Source organism: Musca vetustissima, unplaced genomic scaffold (assembly GCF_032173495.1).
Source record: "Musca vetustissima isolate MV318-11 ecotype Yass unplaced genomic scaffold, APGP_CSIRO_Mvet_v1 utg8222, whole genome shotgun sequence".
Classification (NCBI taxonomy): Eukaryota; Metazoa; Arthropoda; class Insecta; order Diptera; family Muscidae; genus Musca; species Musca vetustissima.
In genome coordinates this window covers 779,360-804,930 of record NW_026887855.1, presented here as the reverse complement: position 1 = coordinate 804,930, position 25,571 = coordinate 779,360, and the positions used below count along the sequence as shown (strand labels likewise).

Genomic DNA, 25,571 nt, shown 5'->3' with positions numbered 1-25,571 from the left:
AAAAACCGTTATTTATGGAAAAATTGCATGAAATAATTTTCCATTTTCACACTAAATCTCTTGAGTGCAGTATATCGAAGTGTTCTGAATTAAAAAATTTTCAAAAATACTTCAAACGAATCGAGGGCTGACCAAAAAATGTTTACCACAGTAAATGTTTTAATTCTGTGGCCACCACTGTATATCTTTTTATACCCTCCACAATAGTATGGAGGGTATATTAATTTTGTCATTCCGTTTGTAACTCACCGAAATATTCATTTCCGACCGTATAAAGTATATATTTAGGCTTAACCGTAGCCCCTGTGTGGGAGGTACCAAAAGGCATGGACCGATAATCCCCAAATTCGGACTTGAACTAAGTTTGGAAGACATAATAAGATGGGATGTAATCAAATTTTTCTGAAACGGATTTGGTCCCAAGAAACATGGGGTATAGACCAATATTTCGATGAGGCACATTTTCACCGTGTGAAGGTACACACTATATTATACTATATATACACACTAATTAGCCATAAGGCTGAGGGTATAATTGTCTATTAAAAATTATTGTTTACATAATCGGACTGTAGAAATGTCTGTATAGGTCCATTTTTTGGTATGTTCCCTATATTTTCATTTCAAGTACCTGTCAGTATATCTATGGTGGAGGGTATCCGAAGTTCTGCCCGGCCGAACTTAACGCTTTTTCACTTGTTTTGTTACACGTTTCTATATAATTTGCTCTTGTGTTTAAATTGGCAAAATATTTGTTTAGTAGACCAATAGTCCTCCCTTTTACATTTGAGTCGCTTTATAATGATGAAATTTATATTTAATTGTGAAATGTAATTTACAACCTTTTTTATATTACAATGAAGTGAATTAATAAATGAAATAAATAAAATAAGGTTGAAAGACTGGGCAATATGAAATATAAATAAATGAAATAATAATCACCCCCCTATTCCGTATATCGTCGTCGACACAAAACGACGTCGAAGAGAGTCGTCTAAATAAAAATAAACTATATATCCCTAAAAATAAACTATATATCCCTTTCGCTAAGAAAAGTGGAGGGGAAAAAATCATAAGGAATCCTACATAAAAATAAACTATTTATCCCTCTCGAACCCAAGAGCAATACTAGAAACACACACATAAAATTTCATATGAATCAGCGCGTATGTATAAATCTATAATTATAAATGCTAACTTAAATAAAGTGCCTTCTTTGGGGCACTTCCTCCAGCTTCAATCCATTGTTTGGATTTTTCTTTTGTCTCTGGAATATAGTGGTGGATACATGTCTCATCAACAGTTATTTCGCTTAAAACAATCCAAACAAGCTTGAGGAATGTTCATTCTTTTGCGACACATAGCAGTGGAAAATGTATTATAGATGTTCAGCAAATGCCTTGTCAACCACGATGTCAGGCAATCGATTTTGCAGAAAATGCGTTTTAAGTTTTCAATTTACTTACACTTTTTTATTAATATTATTATTTATTTGCAAAGTTTTAATTTTCACAATGTAAGTTCGCCTCAGCGCCAAATGGCTTTTTAGAGGCTAAAAAGGCAACTACTAATATTCACAATAAATAATAATTACACTATGCAAATAAATAAGAAAATTATGTAAAAAGTATTTTCAAATCTTGTAATAAGTATTCTTTCAACTTAGACTTGAATGTAGACAAGACTATTCTTTAATTTCTTATGGTATACTATTATACACATTTGGACCACTATAAGATATTCGCTGTTTTGTAGTTTCAAGACGACATCTCGCAATATTTAAGTTTGTGGCTTTTCTTGTTACTCTCCCAGTCAAATATACATTTCTTTGAAAATTAAGAACTTGTGAACTTATTCATTGAAGGGATTTAAATACGTACATCAATACGTGGTACTTATAAAGACATCTAAGTGGCAAAATAGAAAACAAAATACTAATGGTATCCCAAATAACACGCCAACACTACTTAAATACAAGATAATTAAAAATATATTTAAATAAAAAAAAAACTAACACAAAAGAGTGTAAATGAAAGCCATAATAAGCAACAACAAGCAAATTGCAGTCATTCATACGATTAAAATATGTGTAAATGAAATATATATATACAAAGTTTAAAAAAATATAAACGCAAAATTTATTTTGAAATATAAAAAAAATTATAGAGAACTAAATTGACCAAATTTTTGCTTGGTCCAAACTAAATAAAATAATCGAAACCATAGCCATTATTTTTAATTACTACAGTATATCTACGAGGAAATGAATCTATGAGATGCTCAATTGATATACTATTCCTTGCATCCTGACACCATAGACACCATTTTCGAAATCAATGAAAGTTTGACAAAAATATTGCGATGTTTAGAATTTTTACACAATAGGATACCCCGTTCGCATTGTAAGCTATATACACACTTTCAAAACATGGACCCTTTGTGGGGGAGGTACCTGAAGGATTGAATCAATAATTCCCAACTTCGAATACGATATAGTTGTAGTAAAAATATTATGTTATGCAAAGTTTGGATCAAAACAGAAAATGATTTTACAGGATATTATACATTTATTTTTCGGACAAGTTTTGACTATTTGACTTCTGTATGTTGAAGGTTTTGGCCCCTTATGGCCCAATGTTGCCCACAGGCAACAAAATGTTTTAGAGCTTATATTTACTATGTAGCTAGTAGATATATATATATAAATATCTTTGGATTTCGTACTCAAGACCTGATTATGGACAACACATATCAAAAGAAAAATCTAAAAAATTAAAATTTTTGTTAAAGTTATAAGTTTTCCAAAAATCAAAACAGAAAATGATTTTACAGGATATTATACATTTATTTTTCGGACAAGTTTTGACTATTTGACTTCTGTATGTTGAAGGTTTTGGCCCCTTATGGCCCAATGTTGCCCACAGGCAACAAAATGTTTTAGAGCTTATATTTACTATGTAGCTAGTAGATATATATATAAATATCTTTGGATTTCGTACGTCAAGACCTGATTATGGACAACACATATCAAAAGAAAAATCTAAAAAATTCAAATTTTTGTTAAAGTTATAAGTTTTCCAATATAGAGAAGAGGGCAAAAATATGTACAGTACTAATTTGTGTATTTAAATCCCTTCGTATTCGAATTGTACAAATTCTGTCATCAGAATTATTTTTGATTCTTGTAAAAATGAATATAGAGAATAATTTAAAATTACTTTTCCGTCGATTTAGCGTTTGGCTTTCTTGATATTGGACTTTTATTTTTCAGAAAGAATGTACTGTATCTTCCAAATGCAAGGATATCGCGACAACTTTTTTCATATCCTATTTAGGACAATTGCATTAAATCTCTGAACAGAAAGAAAATTATTCTATGTTTACGGAAGAAAATTCGGGCCACAAAGGGTTAAATACCAAATGTTTTTCACTGATGTTTAACAGCAAGTGTACTATAGTAGTCATTCAATTGCTAACCATTAAAACTACATACTATTATATTTTAAGATAATCATACCATTTCAAGATATAATTATTATATATATAGGGAGAGGGGATCACCTTAGAACACATTTTTCTTTCAAGCTTCGAATTTTTTTTATTTTATAATTTTTGGGTTTTTTAACTGATAGGTACATATCGTTATCTAAAATGCAAAAAGGCGTAACTAACAAAAAATTGAAAATTGACTTTTTGAATGAATATTGTGAATGTCAATAAACTACATGTGTTGACAAAGTTTTACACGGCTGCGGTCAAAAAAGGAGCTTCTATTAACAAAAAACAAAAAGACGTAACTACAAGTGGGTTTATAATAATCTATATATATAAAAGAGCTTAGTGTTAAGTGAGTGAGTGACTGACTGACAGATCAGACAGATCGTAAAGTACTAAAATGTACCAAATATGGTACCCTTTGTATTAGGCGAACGGGAAGAGCTAGAATTCTGAAATTTGGAATGTGGGTCACTGATGTAAAGTTAGGAAGATGTACAAAAGCGTTTTTGGAAATTCGTATTAGAACGGTACGAAAAGTACTAAAAAGTACTAAATGTGATACCATTTGTATTTGGCGAACCGGTAGAGCTAGAACTCTGAAATTTGGATTGGTGGTTTGGGTTAAGTAGGAAGTTTTGGAAATTCGTATTACAGTGTACTCAATTTGGTACAAATTGAATTGTGGATGAACCGATAGAGCTGGAATTCTGAAACTTTGATTTAGGATAACTGTGGGGGTGTGGGTTTAGTAAGAAGTATTGGAAATTCGTACTACTTTGTACTAAATTTGGTACATTTAAATTTGGAATCATTATGAGGGTGTAGGATCGGGGTATGCAGGAAGTTTTGTTGGAAGTAGAAGGGTACGAAAAGTACTAAAATGTACCAAATATGGTACCCATTTTATTAGCGAACGGGAAGAGCTAGAATTCTGAAATTTGGAATGTTGGTCACTGATGGAAAGTTAGAAAGATGTGCAAAAGGGTTTTTGGAAATTCGACCTATATGTGTACTAAAGGTACTAAACTTTACTGAATTTAGTTCCTATTGTATATATATTGAACATATATAGCTTGAATCTTGACATTTTAAATGGAATACAGGTTGGGAAGTGGTGTTGATGTACGGAAATGGTTTAGGACATTCGTACTTATATGTATAAAAAGTGTAAAATGGTACTGAATTCTGTACTATTTACCTTCAGTTGAGTGTGTAGAGATGGAATCTTGATAATCGGAATTAGCTTTAAAAAATCATACTTATTTGTACGAAAAGTACTAAATGGTACTAAATTTGGTGGAAGTTGATTACGTGTGAACGGATAGAGCTGGACTCCCGAATTTTTTAATTAAAATTACTGTTGGAGTGTAGGATTGACATATTTTAGGAAATTTTTAATTATAGAAACAAAAAGTACTAAATGGTACCGAAAAGCTTACAAATGTGTGAACGGATAGGGCTGTATTCTGAAATTTTGAATTAATATTACAGTTTGAGTGTAGAATTGGGATATGTCGGTAATTTTTTTAAATTCGTCATTATGTGTACTAAATGGTAAACAAATTGGGTACAATGTTGATTCGAGTTAACGGATAAAGATAGTAAACGTAAATTTGGAATTAAAATTACAAGATTAAGGAAGTAATGGAATTTCGTATTTATGGATACGAGAAGACCTAATTGGTAGTAATTATGGTACAATTCGTTTTGTGTGGGTGGACTTAAAAATAAGGTTGGAGTGTAGGATGAGGTAGTTTTAAAAATACGTAATTATCTGTACTAAATGGTGCTAAGTTTAGTACAATTTAGATTTGAGTGAAAGGATAGAGATGGATGGATTTGAAAAGAAAATTACTCTTATAGCAAAGGATTGAGACAGTGTTGGAAATTCGAACTCATGAGTACGAAACGTACTAAATATGGTACAATTTGGATCTATGTGAAGAGATAGTGCTGTTATCCTGAAATTAATAAATAAAATTACTGTTTCAGTGGGAAATTGAGGCAGTTTTAGAAACTCATACTTATGTCTACGAAAAGTAATAAATGGTACAATTTGGATGTTGGTGAACGAATGGAGCTGGAATCTTTAAATGTGGACCTAAGGTTGTTATTGGAGTGCATGACTGAGGTATTTTTGGAAATTTGTACTTTGGGTACGACAACCAAAAAAATTGGTACAATTTGGACTTTGGTGAACGGGTAGAACTCGAATCCTGGCTACGAAAAGTAATAAATGGTACAATTTGGATGTTGGTGAACGAATGGAGCTGGAATCTTTAAATGTGGACCTAAGGTTGTTATTGGAGTGCATGACTGAGGTATTTTTGGAAATTTGTACTTTGGGTACGACAACCAAAAAATTTGGTACAATTTGGACTTTGGTGAACGGGTAGAACTCGAATCCTGAAAGTTGCAACTTAGGTTACTCTGGGAGTGTAGGAAAAGTACAGAATGGTACCAAATATGGTACAGTTTAGTGAACAGATAGAGCTGAAATTCTTAAATTTGGATTTACGATTGAAACAGGTTTGGAATATTGAGATTGGTTTGGTATATGGGTACGAAAAGTGCGGAATGGTTTCACACAGAGCTGAAATTCTTAAATTTGGACTATTTGAAAGAAGGATTGAGGTACATTTGGAAAATTGTACTTATGAGTACGAAAATCACTAAATTTGGAACAATTTGGAAGAAGGATTGAGGTACATTTGGAAAATTGTACTTATGAGTACGAAAATCACTAAATTTGGAACAATTTGGACTTTGGTGGAAGTAAGATTACTTTTAGAGTGTAGGATTGATGTAGTTTTAGAAATTCTTACCTATGAGTATGAGAATTACTAAATGGTACTAAATTTGAAACAATTTGGATTTGGTTGAATCTTGAGATTTGGAATGAAGTGTAGTATTGAGCTATGGAGACAACTTTAGAAACTCGAATTTATGTGTACCAATAGTAAATAGAATAGAAACTTTACTAAATTTGGAATAATTGAATTTGGGTAACGGAGAGAGCTGGAAACCTAAAATTTAGAATGTTAGTCATTGACAGAGAGTTAGAAAAAAGGACCAAAGGGTTTTTGGTACTAAATTTAGTGGAGGTGACGGTATAGAGGTAGTCTTGAAAATGTGTAATGAAAAGTTCTAAATGGAATTACATGTGGAACCTGTACGTTTTTGCTAAAGTGTGGATTTCGGAAATTAGTGCTTATGTGTATGAAGAGTACTTAATGGTAATAAACTTGATATTAAATGTAGGAATAGAGGTGGAATTCAGAACTATAGTACAACTAATTATACGGTATTCACGATTTCCATATGAAATATTTCTTTTGTATTCCCTTTCCGCATACGAAGTAGCGGGTACTTTGCTAGTAATATAATAATTGAAAAACAATTTTGTTTTATTTAGGTATACATCTGTCAGTGTATTAAAAGTGAACTTAGAACCATCTTCATTCGACGTGTTTATAGTTTTCAATCAAACCAGTTTTTTGCTTCTCCTACACAATTATTGCATTTTAGCTAACGATATGTAACCTTTACAATGAATATGGCCACTTCCGCAGTCACTTACAACTTTCAAAAAATCAAAAAATGTTAAATAAACCAGAAACAATTAAATTTTTTTACAATTCTCCCTTGGTACAACTTTACATGTGTTACAAAATTTCGGACACCATTGCTAATAATGGGAAAACTCTTTGAATACTTTGAAATTTTTATATTCTTTACATGAATAGATTTGACATATCCTTTCTTTGCGAAGAATTTTTCCCTGTCACTCACGCGACATTTTTGATTTTGCAGTGTCTGCATTTATAGTCTTTAAATTAGTATTTATGCCAAGAACAAGAAGAAAAAATGAAAAATATGGTCTTTCTATGCATTTTTTGCCATTACTTCGACTTCGGTTTACCTTTTTCCGGAAATGCCCATATACATATGACTTACTTTAAGTTCGATATAAATATTTTATTACTGTTTTACTGGACATGGGGCAGCTTTGAACAAGGCTTAACATTTTTGTACAGTGATTATGTTTAATACAGTGATTATGTTCAAATATCTATATATATATATATATATTTCTGCGAGGAGGTATTTTACCCTTGGAAAGCTCGCTATGCAAAATGACAGCTTTTTCGGTTGGATAATGAAGCTAGGACCATCCAAATACAGCTAGGCCCATCGCATAATTTAATCGCAGGCCACTACAACCTGCTTTTTAACCCATTAGTCCACATTACTGTTTTGAGTTTCTTTTAAATATAATGCAATAGCATATTCATGTGCACAGGTCTAATAGCAGGTCCTAGATTCAAATACGTATTTTAATAATGGGTTTTTGTAATCGGCAGACTGTAAAATTAACTGAATTTGAAGGCACATATTTTGTTTATGGATATTTGTAGCATATTTATATAACCTGCATGAATCTTTAAATAATAAATGGTCTGTTTTGGATTTTCCTTTATAATGGTATATATATATATATATATATTTCTGCGAGGAGGCATTTTACCCTTGGAAAGCTCGCTATGCAAAATGACAGCTTTTTCGGTTGGATAATGAAGCTAGGACCATCCAAATACAGCTAGGCCCATCGCATAATTTTATCGCAGGCCACTACAACCTGCTTTTTAACCCATTAGTCCACATTACTGTTTTGAGTTTCTTTTAAATATAATGCAATAGCATATTCATGTGCACAGGTCTAATAGCAGGTCCTAGATTCAAATACGTATTTTAATAATGGGTTTTTGTAATCGGCAGACTGTAAAATTAACTGAATTTGAAGGCACATATTTTGTTTATGGATATTTGTAGCATATTTATATAACCTGCATGAATCTTTAAATAATAAATGGTCTGTTTTGGATTTTCCTTTATAAATGGTCTGGTCCCGTACTACAAGAGTCAACAAAGTTTTAATCACTTTTTTCTGTCCATCGTGTAAACGACAGTCGGCAACATTGTGCATTCAGCATTTTTTCTATCCGAACTTTCAGTTAGTGTCCGAATAACCGGTTTTATGTATAGAAACTACAATCTGTTAAGTCCACATATTAGCTTCGTATTTTATTGTCGTACTGGAGGTCATCTAAATGTCTTAACGTGGTTTTAATTTACCTTGTTTTCTTAGTTGTGTACTCCATTCATTCTATTCCAGAGTTGCCGAATCTATAAATACACATCGTTTTCGATCTTTATTCATATAGTTTTCGTTTCTAATCTCTGTTTAATTGTTTACTTATATTTGTTTATTGAAATCACACTGAAATGTTACCAACACATTTACAATTGACTAAGAAATTTGAAAAGGGAGTTTTTTTGTTGGTTTTGCTCGTCGAATACCACAAGCGAAAAACAAGCTACTCTTACAATCTCGAACACACACGCACACACACACACTTGTTTATCTTATGCGAGTACATATATTAATCTATTAATCGTAGCACGTTTAACGTTTATATATTTTGCAGAATATATGAAATAGCTTCTTCTATTTAATTGAAATGCACTTAATTTGTTATTAGCGATACTTTTAATGAAATGTTCCATAAATACGTATGTGATTGAAGCTTTGGTTTACTTTTCACTTTGTTCGTTGTAGATGGTACTGGACAGAATTGCCAACTTCATTGCAGGGATATAATCATATGATAACAGCCTGACACTGGAGCCGAGAAGTCGTTAACTGGCATCGGCGGCACGTATAGCTGCAATAGCCACGATGTTACTAGTATTAAACGGTATGTGCATAGAACTTTTTACTGGGTTAAATGGCATTTACATTTTAACTTTTTGCCGGGTTAACCTCCTCTGTGAGGATTTGTTTGTCATATATGTAATTGACAATTTACATTGCTTTTACACAATATGTTATGTACATATGTGCTGCCACTGTAATTGATATACTAGTTTTGATTTAGCTGACTGCTTTGATACTTTTTTCTCAGATACCCTCACAAATATTTCGTTTAAGAGCACAATTCATAGCTGCACAATTATGATAACAGCTCAGAATATTTATACTTTTTCCCTCTCATTACTGAAAATTCTTGCATTACACAGGAAATTAAAAAATAGTTGTTAATATTTTAAACATCGTCGCAAACCAAACGACGATATTGACAGTGAATTGATATTATACGAGCCTTCAATGACTGTACATATGACTGTCAAATTTTACGATTACTGACTCTCCAACAACCATAAATATTTTCGTGGTTGCCTGATGAATAATGAACATTTGAGGCCACACTATTAAGCAACCAACTTTAAGTTGTTCAAGTTTTTACCAATATCAATCAAATATCTTAGTATTAGGCACTAATTTGGTCTTGTGAAATGATTTCGAAAATGGTAGTGCCATAAAAATAATATCACATTCTTTTCTTTTCATTTAGTGTTGCCAATTGTAACGTAAACTATTTCATGTAAACATTGCTTGTGTAAGATGGCAATGCCGAATTTCCTACTAAGCGCTGTGCCGCCGACACACCTCGTAGCCTTTGTTCTCTGATTTTTTTATCTTGTTTCGCGTTGGGAAGTAATGGTTTTTATTTAGTAGTTGGTGAAAGTTTAATTAAGTTCTAAATAGTAATTGTTTGTTTGCTCTGGTGCGGCTTTTTCCGCTTTTCGTGGTAAGGAGAATTTTGAGCTACAAAATAAATAGGACCGGGAACGTATTTAGTGTTACCCTGCGGCTTTGTCCCTATTTGTCATATAGGTTATTTTTTATTGTAGCATAAACCTACTTAAATAGGAAACAAGCGTTTCCGAAATGACTAATTCATTGCCCAGCATCATAATTTTCGGTCTGCGAGAAGTTTGTAAATAAAGTGATTGAAATATTCAATGCCACTTGTTGATTCTATGTTGCTGTCTGGAAAGGGAGGATGCTGTATTGGAGTTGCCATATCTAATTGAATATCTTTTGGGGGGGACAATAGTTGGCAGAATGAGATGTTGGTATGAATAAGTCTAAAAGTTTAGCCCTTGTGCCCTCTTTAAGCAACATAGAAATATTTCACTTTGTGAGTTTCTATGGCCGCACAGTTATAAGAGGTCTATAACAACCCTTGGAGCCATGTTATGAAATGCTTTTCCTAAAAACGGTATATTTTAAAAAGGTTTTGCCATATATGGGGATTAATGAATGTATAATACCCGTCGGTATAATTTTAACGAATTAACATTAGTATTTAGTTAAATTTAACGATTCTCAGAAATTTTTGGAAACGCTCTTTGCTGACACCTCTAAGAACATTTTGAAATTTGTACCATAGGTAGGCCTTCTGATCATTATTACAACAACATAATCGAGCTATGGGGCTCCAATGCTATTTAACATTTTTAAAAATGTCACTCCAAAACGTTTGAATTGTTTACTGCAAATAGTTCTTTTGATAAAGATTACAACTACATAATATTTTTGAGGATAATTTGATATTTCCGAAGGTTTTTGAAATTTAAAAAAAATATATACCTAAACCTTAACAAAATTTTCTTTTATTTTCAATTTCTTTCTAAGTAGACGGCCTTTCTCCTTTAGTTGTCGTAATCAGTAATCAGTATCAGAAATTTTTGGAAACGCTCTTTGCTGACACCTCTAAGAACATTTTGAAATTTGTACCATAGGTAGGCCTTCTGATCATTATTACAACAACATAATCGAGCTATGGGGCTCCAATGCTATTTAACATTTTTAAAAATGTCACTCCAAAACGTTTGAATTGTTTACTGCAAATAGTTCTTTTGATAAAGATTACAACTACATAATATTTTTGAGGATAATTTGATATTTCCGAAGGTTTTTGAAATTTAAAAAAAATATATACCTAAACCTTAACAAAATTTTCTTTTATTTTCAATTTCTTTCTAAGTAGACGGCCTTTCTCCTTTAGTTGTCGTAATCAGTATCAGAAGGGCTACCAATGGTAAACATTTCATAATCATAAATAATAAGAGGTGTCCGTAAAATGCATTTAAGCCAAATTAACATGATGCTGAACAAAGTCTATTTTGAATGTTTTGCAGAAAATGCCGTCGCAAATAATGCCCGATGGCAGTGATGGTGCTAATAATGAAATTAAAGTCAAAACCGCATATAGTGGAAAGGTTATGATCAGTTATATAAAAGAAATGCTTTTCCTAAAAACGGTATATTTTAAAAAGGTTTTGCCATATATGGGGATTAATGAATGTATAATACCCGTCGGTATAATTTTAACGAATTAACATTAGTATTTAGTTAAATTTAACGATTCTCAGAAATTTTTGGAAACGCTCTTTGCTGACATCTCTAAGAACATTTTGAAATTTGTACCATAGGTAGGCCTTCTGATCATTATTACAACAACATAATCGAGCTATGGGGCTCCAATGCTATTTAACATTTTTAAAAATGTCACTCCAAAACGTTTGAATTGTTTACTGCAAATAGTTCTTTTGATAAAGATTACAACTACATAATATTTTTGAGGATAATTTGATATTTCCGAAGGTTTTTGAAATTAAAAAAAAATATATATACCTAAACCTTAACAAAATTTTCTTTTATTTTCAATTTCTTTCTAAGTAGACGGCCTTTCTCCTTTAGTTGTCGTAATCAGTATCAGAAGGGCTACCAATGGTAAACATTTCATAATCATAAATAATAAGAGGTGTCCGTAAAATGCATTTAAGCCAAATTAACATGTTGCTGAACAAAGTCTATTTTGAATGTTTTGCAGAAAATGCCGTCGCAAATAATGCCCGATGGCAGTGATGGTGCTAATAATGAAATTAAAGTCAAAACCGCATATAGTGGAAAGGTTATGATCAGTTATATAAAAGAGAACATCACTTACGACGAATTATGTTTTGAAATACGTAAGAATTGTAATTTCACTTTGGAACAGGTAAATAATAGAAGATAATATAAGATAATAATAACAATATGAGTAGATTACTTTATTTTAAACCAATTTCGTTTTGCAGCCGTTTACCATAAAATGGGTTGACGAAGAACATGATCCTTGTACAATATCCACACAAATGGAACTAGACGAAGCCATACGGTTATATGAAATGAATCATAATCCGGAATTGCTAATACACGGTATGTTTTGATCACTCTAGATATTTTATATATGCTGCAAAATGGGAGAGTTCCGTTAGTTCACATTTCAAGACGCGAATTCGATGTAGTGTAGACTATTAATTCGTTAAGAAAACATACAGAATTGTATAAAAATCAATATTCTGTAATTTGTGATATCAGATTTGTACCGATCAACTCCACTTTTTGATAAATTTTAAATGTAAGTGCCAAAGGCCTTGTTATTTCAATAACTCTTTATATTTATTTGCGTATTTTAAATTTTTTTTGACAATTCGGTTTCACTTTTCCCATTATAATTTACTGTTTACTATCCTTTTCGATGCCATAAACCAAATGTTAATTTGGTTCTAATAAAGTTTAATAAACTGTTATTAAAATACCTTTAAATTTATTAAAATATTATTATTTGATTTGGACCGATCAACCCCACTTTTTGATAAATTTTAAATGTTAGTGTCAAAGGCCTTGTTATTTCAATAATCTTTTATATTTATTTGAATTTTTTGACAATTCAAGTTCACTTTTCCCATTATAATTTACAGTTTACTATCCTTTTCGATGCCATAAACCAAATTTAAATTTGGTTGTAATAAAATTTAATAAATTGTTATTAAAATACCTTTAAATTTATTAAAATATTATAATTTTAGGTGCCGACTTTAGGAAACAGTTATCCAATACTCGGCATGGTTAATACACTCAGTTTGTTGGTTATAATGAATTCGGATTGAAATCATAACTTCTGTTGTGGAAAATCAACTAAAACTGTTTTTACTAAAAGCATATGTATATAATAGTTATGCCAACCAAACAACTATCGCGGAAGAAAGTACCGGTTTTCTAACTTTTGGAACCGGATATTCCAACGCTAAACTTGATAAGGTTGGGCCACTTACAGATATTCATATGATATCACTTTTAAATTCCGCAACTTCCAACATGTAAATCCCAGAAATCCGCACTCTTTTTCTATCCACATAATGAAAACCTTCGAATCTTATATGAGAAACAATTGTATGGAAATGCCTGTATATTACATGTCATGTTCCAGGTCGAAAATATAGCTTCAAGATTTCCAATGCTATGCGCAACATAGGTTAACATAAAATATGTGATATTTACACAGATATTTTGTGTTCCATACGACCATTGTTGTTCGTTATACGAATATTGTGTGGCAGACAGCTGTGCGGGAGCAAATTAAAGTTTGCACTTAACTGAATGCCCTCCGAGAGATTGGGGAGTTTATGAAAGAGCATGCGCATAAATGAAATATTTTATCTTGAATTATTCTCTTCCACTTTTATTTTTCTACATATAACAAATGTAAATATTCAAATACATAGGTAGGTTACAAGTTGTCTCGCAATATTCAAAAATAACTTGCATATGAACAAGTTTTAGGTGGCACAAAATAATTACAAATATGTAGTTTATTCTTTATGTAATAAGTGTTCACTTTGCTACAATACCCCTGTGAAGTTGAAATATCACACATCTTTGTCAATGTCGAAGTTGGTGTTGGTGTTTTTCCTTTTCTGAACTTGCGCTACACCAAAGATAGATGTTGCGACAATGACAGGGAATTAATCACATCACAAACATATTTCTTGTGGATAATTTGCTGGTGTGTATGGCATCTCTCATAGTTTGTTTTTGTTTCGGGTGATAAAGGTTTATTTGCGTCAATGTTAACTCTCTTCATTACAATGTCAGCCGAGTTGCTCTGAGTGTTGATAAACGAAATAGGAGACAATAAAGTTAGTTCAGAGACCATCATTTCAGAGAAAACACTCGCAATATACTGATATACTGACATTGAATGTCCGATTCAATGCTGTTATCGTTGCCTGGGAGCATTGAAATCTTTACCCCAAGTATGTCGTTTTTCTATCGGCAGCTGGCCTCTATATTTTTTGATATCCTGCCAACTATATGGAAAGCAGTGTTCGAATACAAACGCTATTATACCGTACCACAGTATTACCAAAATATTAGTGTTAATGTACCGGTAGATTGTATAATTTTTATTTTTGTGTTCTATAACTATTATCAAATAACTTCACAGATCTAAGTACTGATTTACATTTCAAAATTTTATTCGCCTCTATTTTGAAGTTTTTAGTGAGAGAGTTGATGGGAATAAATACCTTCACATCTCGCCCACAAGCTGGTATAATATTTCTTCATCAGATATAAAAAATAAGAGTTTCTCATGCTCCGGGAAATGGAACACTACTATTGTTAGTATTATGGAGGTAAACAACGGTTTGTAGTGGTCAGATTGCGATACTCAGATTTTTAGAATACGAACATCGTTGTGCCGAACCGTTACAGTGACACTAAAATTTTTTATTATGTTTATGTTGCGAAAAACTAACAATAACAATATTTGAGTATTTGTGTACCTGGCGGTAGGGAGGAATAAATTATTTTAGTGTACCGTTTCTTTTCGAACACTGATGAAAAGTCATACTTTCTCCACCTCAGCCAGTCGTATACTTCTGTATAGCATAAACTGACAAAAAGTATGTGTTTGTTTTTGTCTTGTCTCAGGCTCGGACTGTTCTCTTCAGCTGCCTTCCACACAAATTGCAGCACTCGCGCACAGCATTTAGTGGAAAAAGGATGTATTTGTAAGGTTCGATTTAGTATTCGATTACCTTTTGGAGAGTAAAATTACAGAATACAAAAATCCGTTTTTCATTGAGGACGTTGAATTATTATAAGAATAAAGTGCTGCAAAACGTGCAATTGACTAACTTTAATATTGATTAACTAAATCAAACGTTAAGTGTGCCGATAATATATAACAATTTAGTAGAAGGTAAGGAGGACGTGGTTTAAGCGTGGCGTGTATGGTCCGTCGCCTTGTCGGATATGTGTACACACAAAGAAAATCAATAAAAAATCATCCAAAAACTCCACCCAAAAACTTGAGCCACTTCCAATTTTATTTTCTTTCTCTGATGTAGACGAAATGGTCCCTGAATTTGTTTAATGACATAATTGTATAATTTAGTTTCTTATGTATCGTCGTTTTAATGATTCCCAGTATTCATTAAAATATTTGCTCTAAGAATTTCGTATCTCGGGGCATGTGCCAATATGTAAGCGATTTGTGGTATGCATTACGGGGCAGCCGACTCCCTTTTATATGTTGCCAATAATGTTGCTATATAAATGGTTGACTTGTGTACATTTAGCAAGGTCGAAAATGTAGAATACTCTGATTTTCACAACAAAATACTCTGAAGTTCGCTGTCAACGAAATAACGTTTTTCTCTTGTCCTTTGTTCGCATTTTCTTCGTTCGATATTTTCGTTATTGGGTAATGTTCATGCATACCTTTGTTTACGAATTGCCTGGATGTGCATTGTCAGCAGCTTCGGAGATTTTGACGTCAATTGCGATATTAACCTGGATTTTCAACTATGGCCAAGGGAGGGGGCGCCAATTTGCTAAGCGTTAAAATAAACATAAATATTAACACACTTTATATAGTGCAAAAAGTAAGTACTTACAACTATTTATGTCTTGGATTTGAAGAATTGATCATAAAAGCTACGCCCTATAATAGCTACCAAATTATGAAGACGTAATATTACAAGGATTTTATATAGTACATAACACATAGGTTACAGTTAATAAAAATCTTTGCTCTTGATGTTGTATCAACCATTGACACACATGAATTGCACTTGATTGTGGCAGTAATTGGAAATATTATTAATGTGGTGTTCGTCTTTTTTGTACTTATTTAAATCCGAATTTTACCCGTATTTATAAAACGACGACGAGATGTTTTTCCTTTGGGCAGGAAGATGACATTGACAAATCGCCTAAATATATTATGTTCACTATACATAATGTATCCGATGCATTTTAAAAGTAATAATATGAAAAGCACGATGAACAACTTCTATTGGCAAATATTGCTAGAATTGATATTCATACGGTTTCAAATATATATTTGACCCTTTCAATCAGAGATAAACTCACAAAATGTGTCCCAAATATGACCAAATATGACCGAGTTGAATAATTGAACGGAAGAAAGGAAATATAAATTGATTGGCTCAAGTTACACACAAAAATGCCGGAGCTAGTTTTGTTTACTTATTTGCCTATTTCAGTTCGAGTCATTTACAATGCGAAAGTAGGAGTTGTCTAAAGAATAGTTAAAAGACGTAAAAAACAATTCTTGAGTCATCGGTTGGAAATTGCAATAAACACTGAATAAAATTAATATACACCATGGCTTGGGGTTACTGGAGCGCCACAACTGTAGACCGTGGACGGTCTCCCAGACGTAATACGCAGACGACCCCATTGCCAGTAAATTTAGTTCAACAAGAAGAGGAACCTTGTGTGACGACAACTACGACCGCAATTCAATCTTCAACTACGACAAACTCAAATACATGTCCCAATACACCATCTGGCACCCAAGCTAGCCTATGCTATAGTCCCACTTGTCGCAGTCGCTGTAGCAGTCCATGTCCTGGCAGTCCTTGTCCGGGGAGTCCTTGCGGGTCTATTACCCCTCCGCCACCTCCCCATCCTCTGACATCGTCGCAGCAATATCTTCATCAGCATTCTAATAAAAATTGTCCAGCAGCGCAACAGGTCTTTACTGCCCAGGATTATCCTTCCAGACGTCAATCATTGGATCGTTTGGATAGTCCACAGGTATGGACTTATAGTAAGGTACTGACAATTTATTTAAAGTTTAGATTTCACCCCTTACTAAGGAAAGGTCAAGAAAATAGGCCGCAATGGTTTCCATGACGTGGACGTTTACCAGGATCCACTACTACTACTAATTAAATATACATACCAGTAGGACAAGTTCCTTGATTGTGTGGTTACATGTATTTGGAACGAAATATATCAAGCATTAGGGAAGGTTTTTGCGGACTCGACATCTTTACAAATACGAATGGATGTTCCCGTCAAAGGTTGCGGAATCTAATTTTCTTGAGCTTTTCCTTCATCGCGAACTGCACGCTGTTTACATTTTATGCTAATTTGGTTTATTTTGGTTTTTTTTCTTTGAACATAATCTCTTCAATTGCATACTTTGGCATCCGTGTCATGACTTGTGAATGTTTCCAAAAAAACTCATTGTCATAATCATTTTTTGTAATGGTTGCCGATTGTCTGATATCACTTTGCCCATGCTCATTATAACAGTCGAAATATTTTGATACCATACAGGCGAACCAACTTTCGGATATAATGTGCCGCGGGGCAGTTGTTTCGTCCATCCAGTCGGCCAACAACACCCTCACTCGCGGTGTTTCCCTACACAGTCGTAGTGGAAGTGCCCATGGCAGCATTCATGGCGGTGGCAGTCATCACGGAAGTCACGGAACCATGGGTCCGCCTGGCAGTGTTCATGGTTCAATGGGCTGTCTACAAGGCAGTACCGGGCATTTGGTAAATGTGGGTCATTCGAACAGCGGTAGTGTGGGAATGCTTGCCGGCGGAGCTGTTGACACTGGCGACTATGACGTTCCCCATCCACATCCATATACACATCACTATATGCAAACATCGTCGTCAATAACCCCACCCCATTCTACAATGAATTTGATTGGTTCCCGACCAGGTTCGGCAGGGCCGTGTACTGGCCACGAATCTGGTTCCGATTCTAGTCAAGGCTGCGGCGGGCATATTGGGCATATACATATGGCTGGTATAGGTGGTATCGGTGTCCACCACTCCCATACAGGGGGCAGTGGTTCTCTGGGGCGTTGTTCCAGCCGCTGCCATAATACAACTACAACTACAGATGATTCTGGCGGCGGAAGTGGCGGTAGTGTTTTCGGCAGCGGCCCTTGTATGGGCATTGATCACCAACCACAACATCAGCATCATCACATTGTTCGGCATGGTAGCGCTGGCAGTGGCCTCAATGGCTGTGGCAGTGTAGGAAGCGGAGGTCGCAATAGTTCTCTCAGCACAATTCACAACGGCCACGGTCATCATCAACAGTATCATCACGAATGTATCCACTATGAACGACTACCCATACCAGTCCCCATACCCACTGTGCCAACGACACATCACCAGCAACAACACTTGCAATCGGAAGAGGAAATTGAACCGGCATATGCAACAGGTATGAGCATGAATACATCATGTGTCTTGTATAAAACATCTTACTGATTATATATATATATATATATTTTGGGAATTATTTACTTTTGTACTTTTGTATAATTTACAAAACAGATTTAGTGTTAACTCGCCTGAACAAAAATACCAATGTATGTTATGTGCATAACATTTCAAATGGTCTGTATGTAAGTACATTCGTGCAGACATCCAAGGTAGCTGTACAAGAGTTGTTCGATATACGTGCTATCGTAGCTCAATTTATAATATTTCCAGCAATGCTCATTGTTCTTGGCTACTTTTTCATTTTTTAAATGAAATTACTTCTTCAACGCCTAAACCACTTTTTGTTCTTCTTGAACTAGTTTTTGCTCCTTTCTATGTACAATTTAAAATAATCGACTGTTGTTTGCAACTCCTTAAGGAAAGGAAAACTTATCCATTTTCCTAAATATGCGTGATCGGATTTCGACATGTTTTCTTGGCATATTCGCGTATAATTTGTGATTTAAGTTTCTTATAATCTCATAGCTGGACGTTTTTTTTTAAATTCTCCTCTTTTTTTGTTTTTTTTTTTCGAGGTTTTGGTTTGTTAATGTTGGGGTTTCCAGCACACAATTCTAAGCATATTTCTTTTGTGAGCGATATGTTGATGGTCTAGTACGACACAATTCTAAGCATATGTCTTTTGTGAACGATATGTTGATTTTGTTTTTTTTTCGAGGTTTTGGTTTGTTAATGTTGGGGTTTCCAGCACACAATTCTAAGCATATTTCTTTTGTGAGCGATATGTTGATGGTCTAGTACGACACAATTCTAAGCATATGTCTTTTGTGAACGATATGTTGATGGTTTGGTACGATTGAAATTAATATGGTCTGAACTGAATCGTTATCGCATTGGTGCAGTATTTTTTGTAAGACCTTTACTGATAATGCAATAAGCCTATGTTAACTGCTAATCTTATCTCTCTCAATTTTCTATTAATGTATTTGTGTGGGCATTTCCACGTTCTATGTATTGAAAATGTTTATACTTAAAAGTAGCTATTAATTAAGAGTTGATATGATTGTTTTATTATGGAATGACCCGTAAAAAATTATTTGTTTGAACTGGAAATGCGTCGTCATATTCATTAGGTATAAAATTTCGGTCCCCTTTACACTTTGCAGCATATATAGAATGTTAAAAATATTGTCAACAAATATAATAGAGCGAACGCCTAATAACAGTTGAGGTTAATTGTATTGTTATGGAGTGGCCCATAATAAATTATTTGTATTGACTGGAAAATATTGTATCGTCGTATTCTTTTAGCATAGAATTTTCGTTTACATTAGTTTTTTTCTCGAACTCACATAAGATCGTGTTACCCATCCGTTTTTCCCTGCATTCAGTCTTCAAATTTAATTTCTACGACGAAGAATCATAAACTTAAAGATATAGATGGCTACTTTTGTTAGAGAACAAATTGTTAAAAGTGAATAAGTACCCAAAAATACTCGCTTTAAGTGTGACATACATAATAACAAAATTAAAATTTAAGGGGAAGGCCCTACATGTTATCAAATTGATTAATACAATGAACAGTCTACCTATTTTCTGTTCAATCGTTCTTTTAGTTTTTTTTTTTTGTTTTATGCCATTATTTTTCATGACAATTTCTGTTTTTACTTAAGTTCGTTAATGAACGCATAACAACACATTGCAGATGGATCTACTTCAACGCTGACAACGCTATACTTTATGCGACTTGGCACACATTCACACGAATGTTCTTGTTCTCATTCACGAAGACTCTCATTCTCGGGTAGTTATTTACATTGACATTCATTAGGGTATCTCTTCATATAATCTACTGTTCTCATCAATTTGTTTCACGATTCGCTACGGTTTCGTGTGGACGAATTAGTGGTCACTTAGCACTAACAGTTCAACCCGGTGGATTGTCAAACAAAGAACATTGTGTGTTGTTGTCTGCGAGTGATCGGTAAAAGCAAAGAAACAAAGAAATCAATCAAAGTCAAAATATATTATCGGGAAAGAAAATCAAAATTATCGATTGGACTATACGCAATGTTGTAAATAATAATATTATAGGAGTGTAGTTTGTTGCTTATATAGAAAGTAAAACAGCGCCATGATCATTTGGGGCGGTATTTGTGATGCTGCCGCAATTTACGGGGATCAAACTTCATCTTTTTTTATGAGTGGTGGTGCAGGAAGTTAGTAGTTTTTTATTAAATCAATTTCAGCACATATCTGACAAAAATATTAGTTTTCCAATAATGACTTTACAACTTTTTTGTAACGATTCCCACTTGTGCTGTGGCACCGCCAAGTTGAAACAACATTTCGTCCAAGTTCATATCTCTCAAAATCAAAATTATCGATTGGACTATACGCAATGTTGTAAATAATAATATTATAGGAGTGTAGTTTGTTGCTTATATAGAAAGTAAAACAGCGCCATGATCATTTGGGGCGGTATTTGTGATGCTGCCGCAATTTACGGGGATCAAACTTCATATTTTTTTATGAGTGGTGGTGCAGGAAGTTAGTAGTTTTTTATTAAATCAATTTCAGCACATATCTGACAAAAATATTAGTTTTCCAATAATGACTTTACAACTTTTTTGCAACGATTGCCACGTGTGCTGTGGCACCGCCAAGTTGAAACAACATTTCGTCCAAGTTCATATCTCTCAATTCAGGCCAAGAATAAATATGGATGATGTGTTGATTCATGAAGATGACCAATAATGCAAATTTTATAATTTAGCCAAAAATGAACTCGGCCAAAAGAGGCAGCACGATGGCTAATGTCTCTGAAAAATGTCATTCAAAAAACCCTTTATATATTTCATTGATGATTGTCAACATGGACCATTGCTTTCAAATGAAGCTTAAAGGAATAATATATTTAAGAACTAAATAAATGATGTATAAGATTCTCTGTTTGTGGAACTCGTTTATCACGTTGTACAGTCGAAATAAATGATTTCGCCTATATTTATAAATATACATACATATGTGTGGTTGGCCTTTTTTACAACAAACTTACTTGGCCCCCATACTGATTACTTTTAATCATATGATGTTTTATGTAAATTTGATAATACATAGTTTGAATATACATATACACCCATTGTCGCGTTTCTTAATTGTATGCTGTGTAGAGACAGTAGGAATGTTATTCAACGGCATTCTTGACATTTGCCATATTTCGCAATGACTGCGTTTATTGAGATATTTATACTGCTGTATGTTTTTATAATAATAATTGATTTGACAAAGAATTTATCTCAATTTGCGGCAAAGTACTGTAAGCTGAATACTAAATGTTATTATTTAGTGGGAAAAGTGAGCAAGGGTATAGGATATTTGTTATATTTTTCATTTTATTTGTGCTCAGAATATAAAGCGCTCAAACCCATAAGCAGCATAGTTGATAATTATCCCTACACCAACCCAGCATCTTAATTCGCATTGAATAAAACACTTTGTTCTGTGGGGTAATCGAATAAGACTGCTAGAGAACGATTTCACTGTATATAATCATGCATAACTTGTTTAATTGGAAATAACTCTTTTAAATCTCTTCAGTGTTTCCAAATGTTCCAGCGGCCCCTGGTTTGTTATGCGATGGAGAAGACAGTAAGTTATTAAACTTGAAATACGAAATTATCTGTGGTGTACGTACGATTGACTTTATTTGATTATTGCAGGAAGCATATACCGTCGGGGCGCCCGTAGGTGGCGTAAACTATATCGTGTCAATGGTCACATATTCCAGGCTAAACGTTTCAACAGAGTAGGTTACACACGTGCATTTTTTATTCGATACTTATATATTGTTTTTCTGTCCAACAGCGTGCGTTCTGCGCCTATTGTCAAGACAGAATTTGGGGCCTGGGACGTCAAGGTTTCAAGTGCATTCAATGCAAGCTGTTGGTGCATAAGAAGTGTCACAAATTGGTGAAAAAACCCTGTTCCAATGAACTTGTGGAACCGTTAGTTCCCAAAGGCTCTGAAGAAGACTTCGCAGAGCAATTACCGAAAATGGCTCCACCCATTCCAGACTATCCACCCATGCACTCCGGATTGGAAGAGTCACGCATCTCGGATCCAGAACATTTGCCATCATCCTCTGGTAGTGGAGGAGGCGGGGGTCACATGTCATCTGGAAAAGATCCTGTGGACATGGGATCGCAGCGTCAATTTTCGTTGGACGACTTCGAGTTGATACGTGTCATTGGGCGCGGTAGTTATGCTAAGGTATTAATGGTTGAATTGAAAAAGACTCGGCGTATTTATGCCATGAAAGTAATAAAGAAGGCGTTGGTGACTGACGACGAAGACATAGATTGGGTCCAGACGGAAAAACATGTCTTTGAGACGGCTTCGAATCACCCATTCCTTGTGGGTTTACATTCGTGCTTCCAAACTCCTTCGCGTTTATTCTTTGTCATCGAATTCGTTCGAGGTGGGGACCTCATGTATCACATGCAACGACAGAGACGTTTACCGGAGGAACATGCACGCTTTTATGCTGCTGAAATCAGTTTGGCTTTAAACTTCTTGCACGAGAAAGGAATTATATATCGCGATTTGAAATTGGACAATGTTCTGTTGGACCACGAGGGTCACATAAAGTTAACCGACTACGGAATGTGTAAAGAGGGTATACGCCCGGGTGATACAACATCCACATTCTGTGGTACTCCCAACTACATTGCGCCAGAAATTTTGCGCGGAGAAGATTATGGATTTTCAGTAGACTGGTGGGCTCTTGGTGTTTTGCTATATGAAATGTTGGCTGGCCGCAGTCCCTTCGATATCGCAGGAGCTTCGGAAAATCCTGATCAGGTATGATATAAGATGTATTGGATTATATGTAAACGAGCAGGTGTAGTGCTCCATAGTATATATTTTCCCTTTAACATCTACCAGTAATCAGATTTAATTTATAGATTTTCATTTGATATTTGTTTCAGAATACGGAGGATTACCTCTTCCAAGTTATTTTGGAGAAAACTATACGTATACCAAGGTCATTGAGTGTCAAGGCGGCATCCGTTCTCAAGGGTTTCCTTAACAAAAATCCCGCTGACCGTTTGGGTTGTCATAGGGAAACTGCGTTTATGGATATTAAGAACCATCCTTTCTTCAAAGTTATTGATTGGGAAATGGTAAGTGGAGTAATCGGGGCCACATGTTTATTTTATTTAAAGAGATATGTTTCGTGTAATATTTGATGATAACTTTATAATTTACAATTACTATAAAACTACACACTTTATTTTCGATTGTTGTTATCTCATCGCCAAAAGGTTGCTCGAAAGGAAGTAGCTCCACCATTTATACCCACATTTGATCCTGGTGATCCATATTTGACAACCAATTTTGACGTTCAATTTACTAGGGAGCCACCTGAGTTCACTCCAGATGACCCGTAAGTCCTATAGTTGGGATTAAATCCCTAGTGGCATATACTTTACTTGTGTAATGAAGGATTTGCCTTTCGGCAAACCAAATGGTGTTGTTCATATTAAAAACAATATGTGTACTGCTACCCTAAACTGCTCAAACTTAAGCGAACATCGGAGAAAAATTATTACCTATCATTCACACACACATACATGTGAATGTTTTACTTACAACGTTTTCCTTTTTTTAACTCCCCACTTTACCTAATATTTTCTGCTTGTATTTTACTTTTTCCAATCTTTTATTTGAAAACGAACATATACACATTAGTTTCACAATGAGTCTGCCTGCGTATATATTTTAAAGTTTACTAGATACATTTTTTGAATTTAGCATTATTGAGTATTAAACTGTCTATTTGAGGAGGAATAATCTCTCTTACTTTTACAATACAACCTAAAATAGCTCATCAAAAACAAACCCGTTTTATTTTCAATTCGAAAATAAAAATTAAAATGAGATTTTGAAAATGCTAAGACGAAGTGGGCTCATTTCGTAAGTAGCTATTCATAATTTGCATTTCAAGTATGCATAAAACACAATGTAGGATTCATGATCTATACCAGTTTAATAGAAATAAGTTATTCATCAAATGTTCACAACATTTAAATCCCCTAAAGTTTTATTTGTTATTTTGATTTCGTATGTCAAACAAAAAATCTTGCTCCTCGCTTTTCTTTCATGTTGTCGCCCAATCAACACCCCTAAAACACACTCATTCATAGCTGGCATACAAGCAAGTTACACCGCCATTCAAACCACGTTTAGACTCAGATCGTGATTTGGCCAATTTCCCACCTGAGTTTACAGGCGAAGCAGTACAATTAACACCCGATGACGAGTAAGTCCGTCTTGTGTATTCTAATTATATAGGACAACAATTGATACAGACATATACAAAACTGTTTACTATTTACATTTTCTACTTTATTTAGCCGTGTCATTGATAATATCGATCAATCGGAATTCGAAGGTTTCGAGTATGTCAACCCTCTCCTTATGTCTTTGGAAGATGAAGTCTGACATCACGAGTTTTGTGATTTGCATCCCTACAACATGCGTGTGAGTAAATATTAGTGTGACAAATGCTGTGCTAATTGAGTTCTAGAATTCCTACACAAGAACATTTTTTCTTCACATACGCAACAATGATGTTTGTGTTTCTTAATGTTTTCACAGCTTTATGGCGAAGACTCCAGTGACTACGATTCTGTTGCTGATGATTTAAGTTTAATGCGTATAAACGCCCCTAATAACAATTTAGCAACACAATTGAATAACTACATCAACGATCACCAACAACAAATGCACCAACATCATCATGATTCCCAGCAACAACAAACAT

General features: G+C 34.1%; 1 protein-coding gene across 3 annotated transcripts; it reads left to right on the top strand.

The window, feature by feature from the left end:
* The first annotated feature begins 12,238 nt into the window (after window positions 1-12,238).
* Window positions 12,239-25,546, top strand: LOC133335660 (atypical protein kinase C). Of its 3 annotated transcripts, none has more exons than XM_061543970.1 (9): window positions 12,239-12,410; window positions 12,490-12,610; window positions 22,343-22,393; window positions 22,465-22,550; window positions 22,610-23,605; window positions 23,734-23,928; window positions 24,952-25,067; window positions 25,162-25,288; window positions 25,406-25,546. In XM_061543970.1, the coding sequence occupies exons 1-8, from the start codon at window positions 12,246-12,248 to the stop codon at window positions 25,247-25,249; spliced, it is 1,818 nt and encodes a 605-aa protein (XP_061399954.1). In that variant the 5' UTR covers window positions 12,239-12,245; the 3' UTR covers window positions 25,250-25,288; window positions 25,406-25,546. The 3 variants fall into 3 exon arrangements, with proteins under 3 accessions (XP_061399954.1, XP_061399953.1, XP_061399951.1); XM_061543969.1 differs by lacking the exons at window positions 12,239-12,410; window positions 12,490-12,610 and adding exons at window positions 16,859-17,305; window positions 17,834-18,740; XM_061543967.1 differs by lacking the exons at window positions 12,239-12,410; window positions 12,490-12,610 and adding exons at window positions 16,859-17,305; window positions 17,810-18,740.
* Window positions 25,547-25,571: the final 25 nt, after the last annotated feature.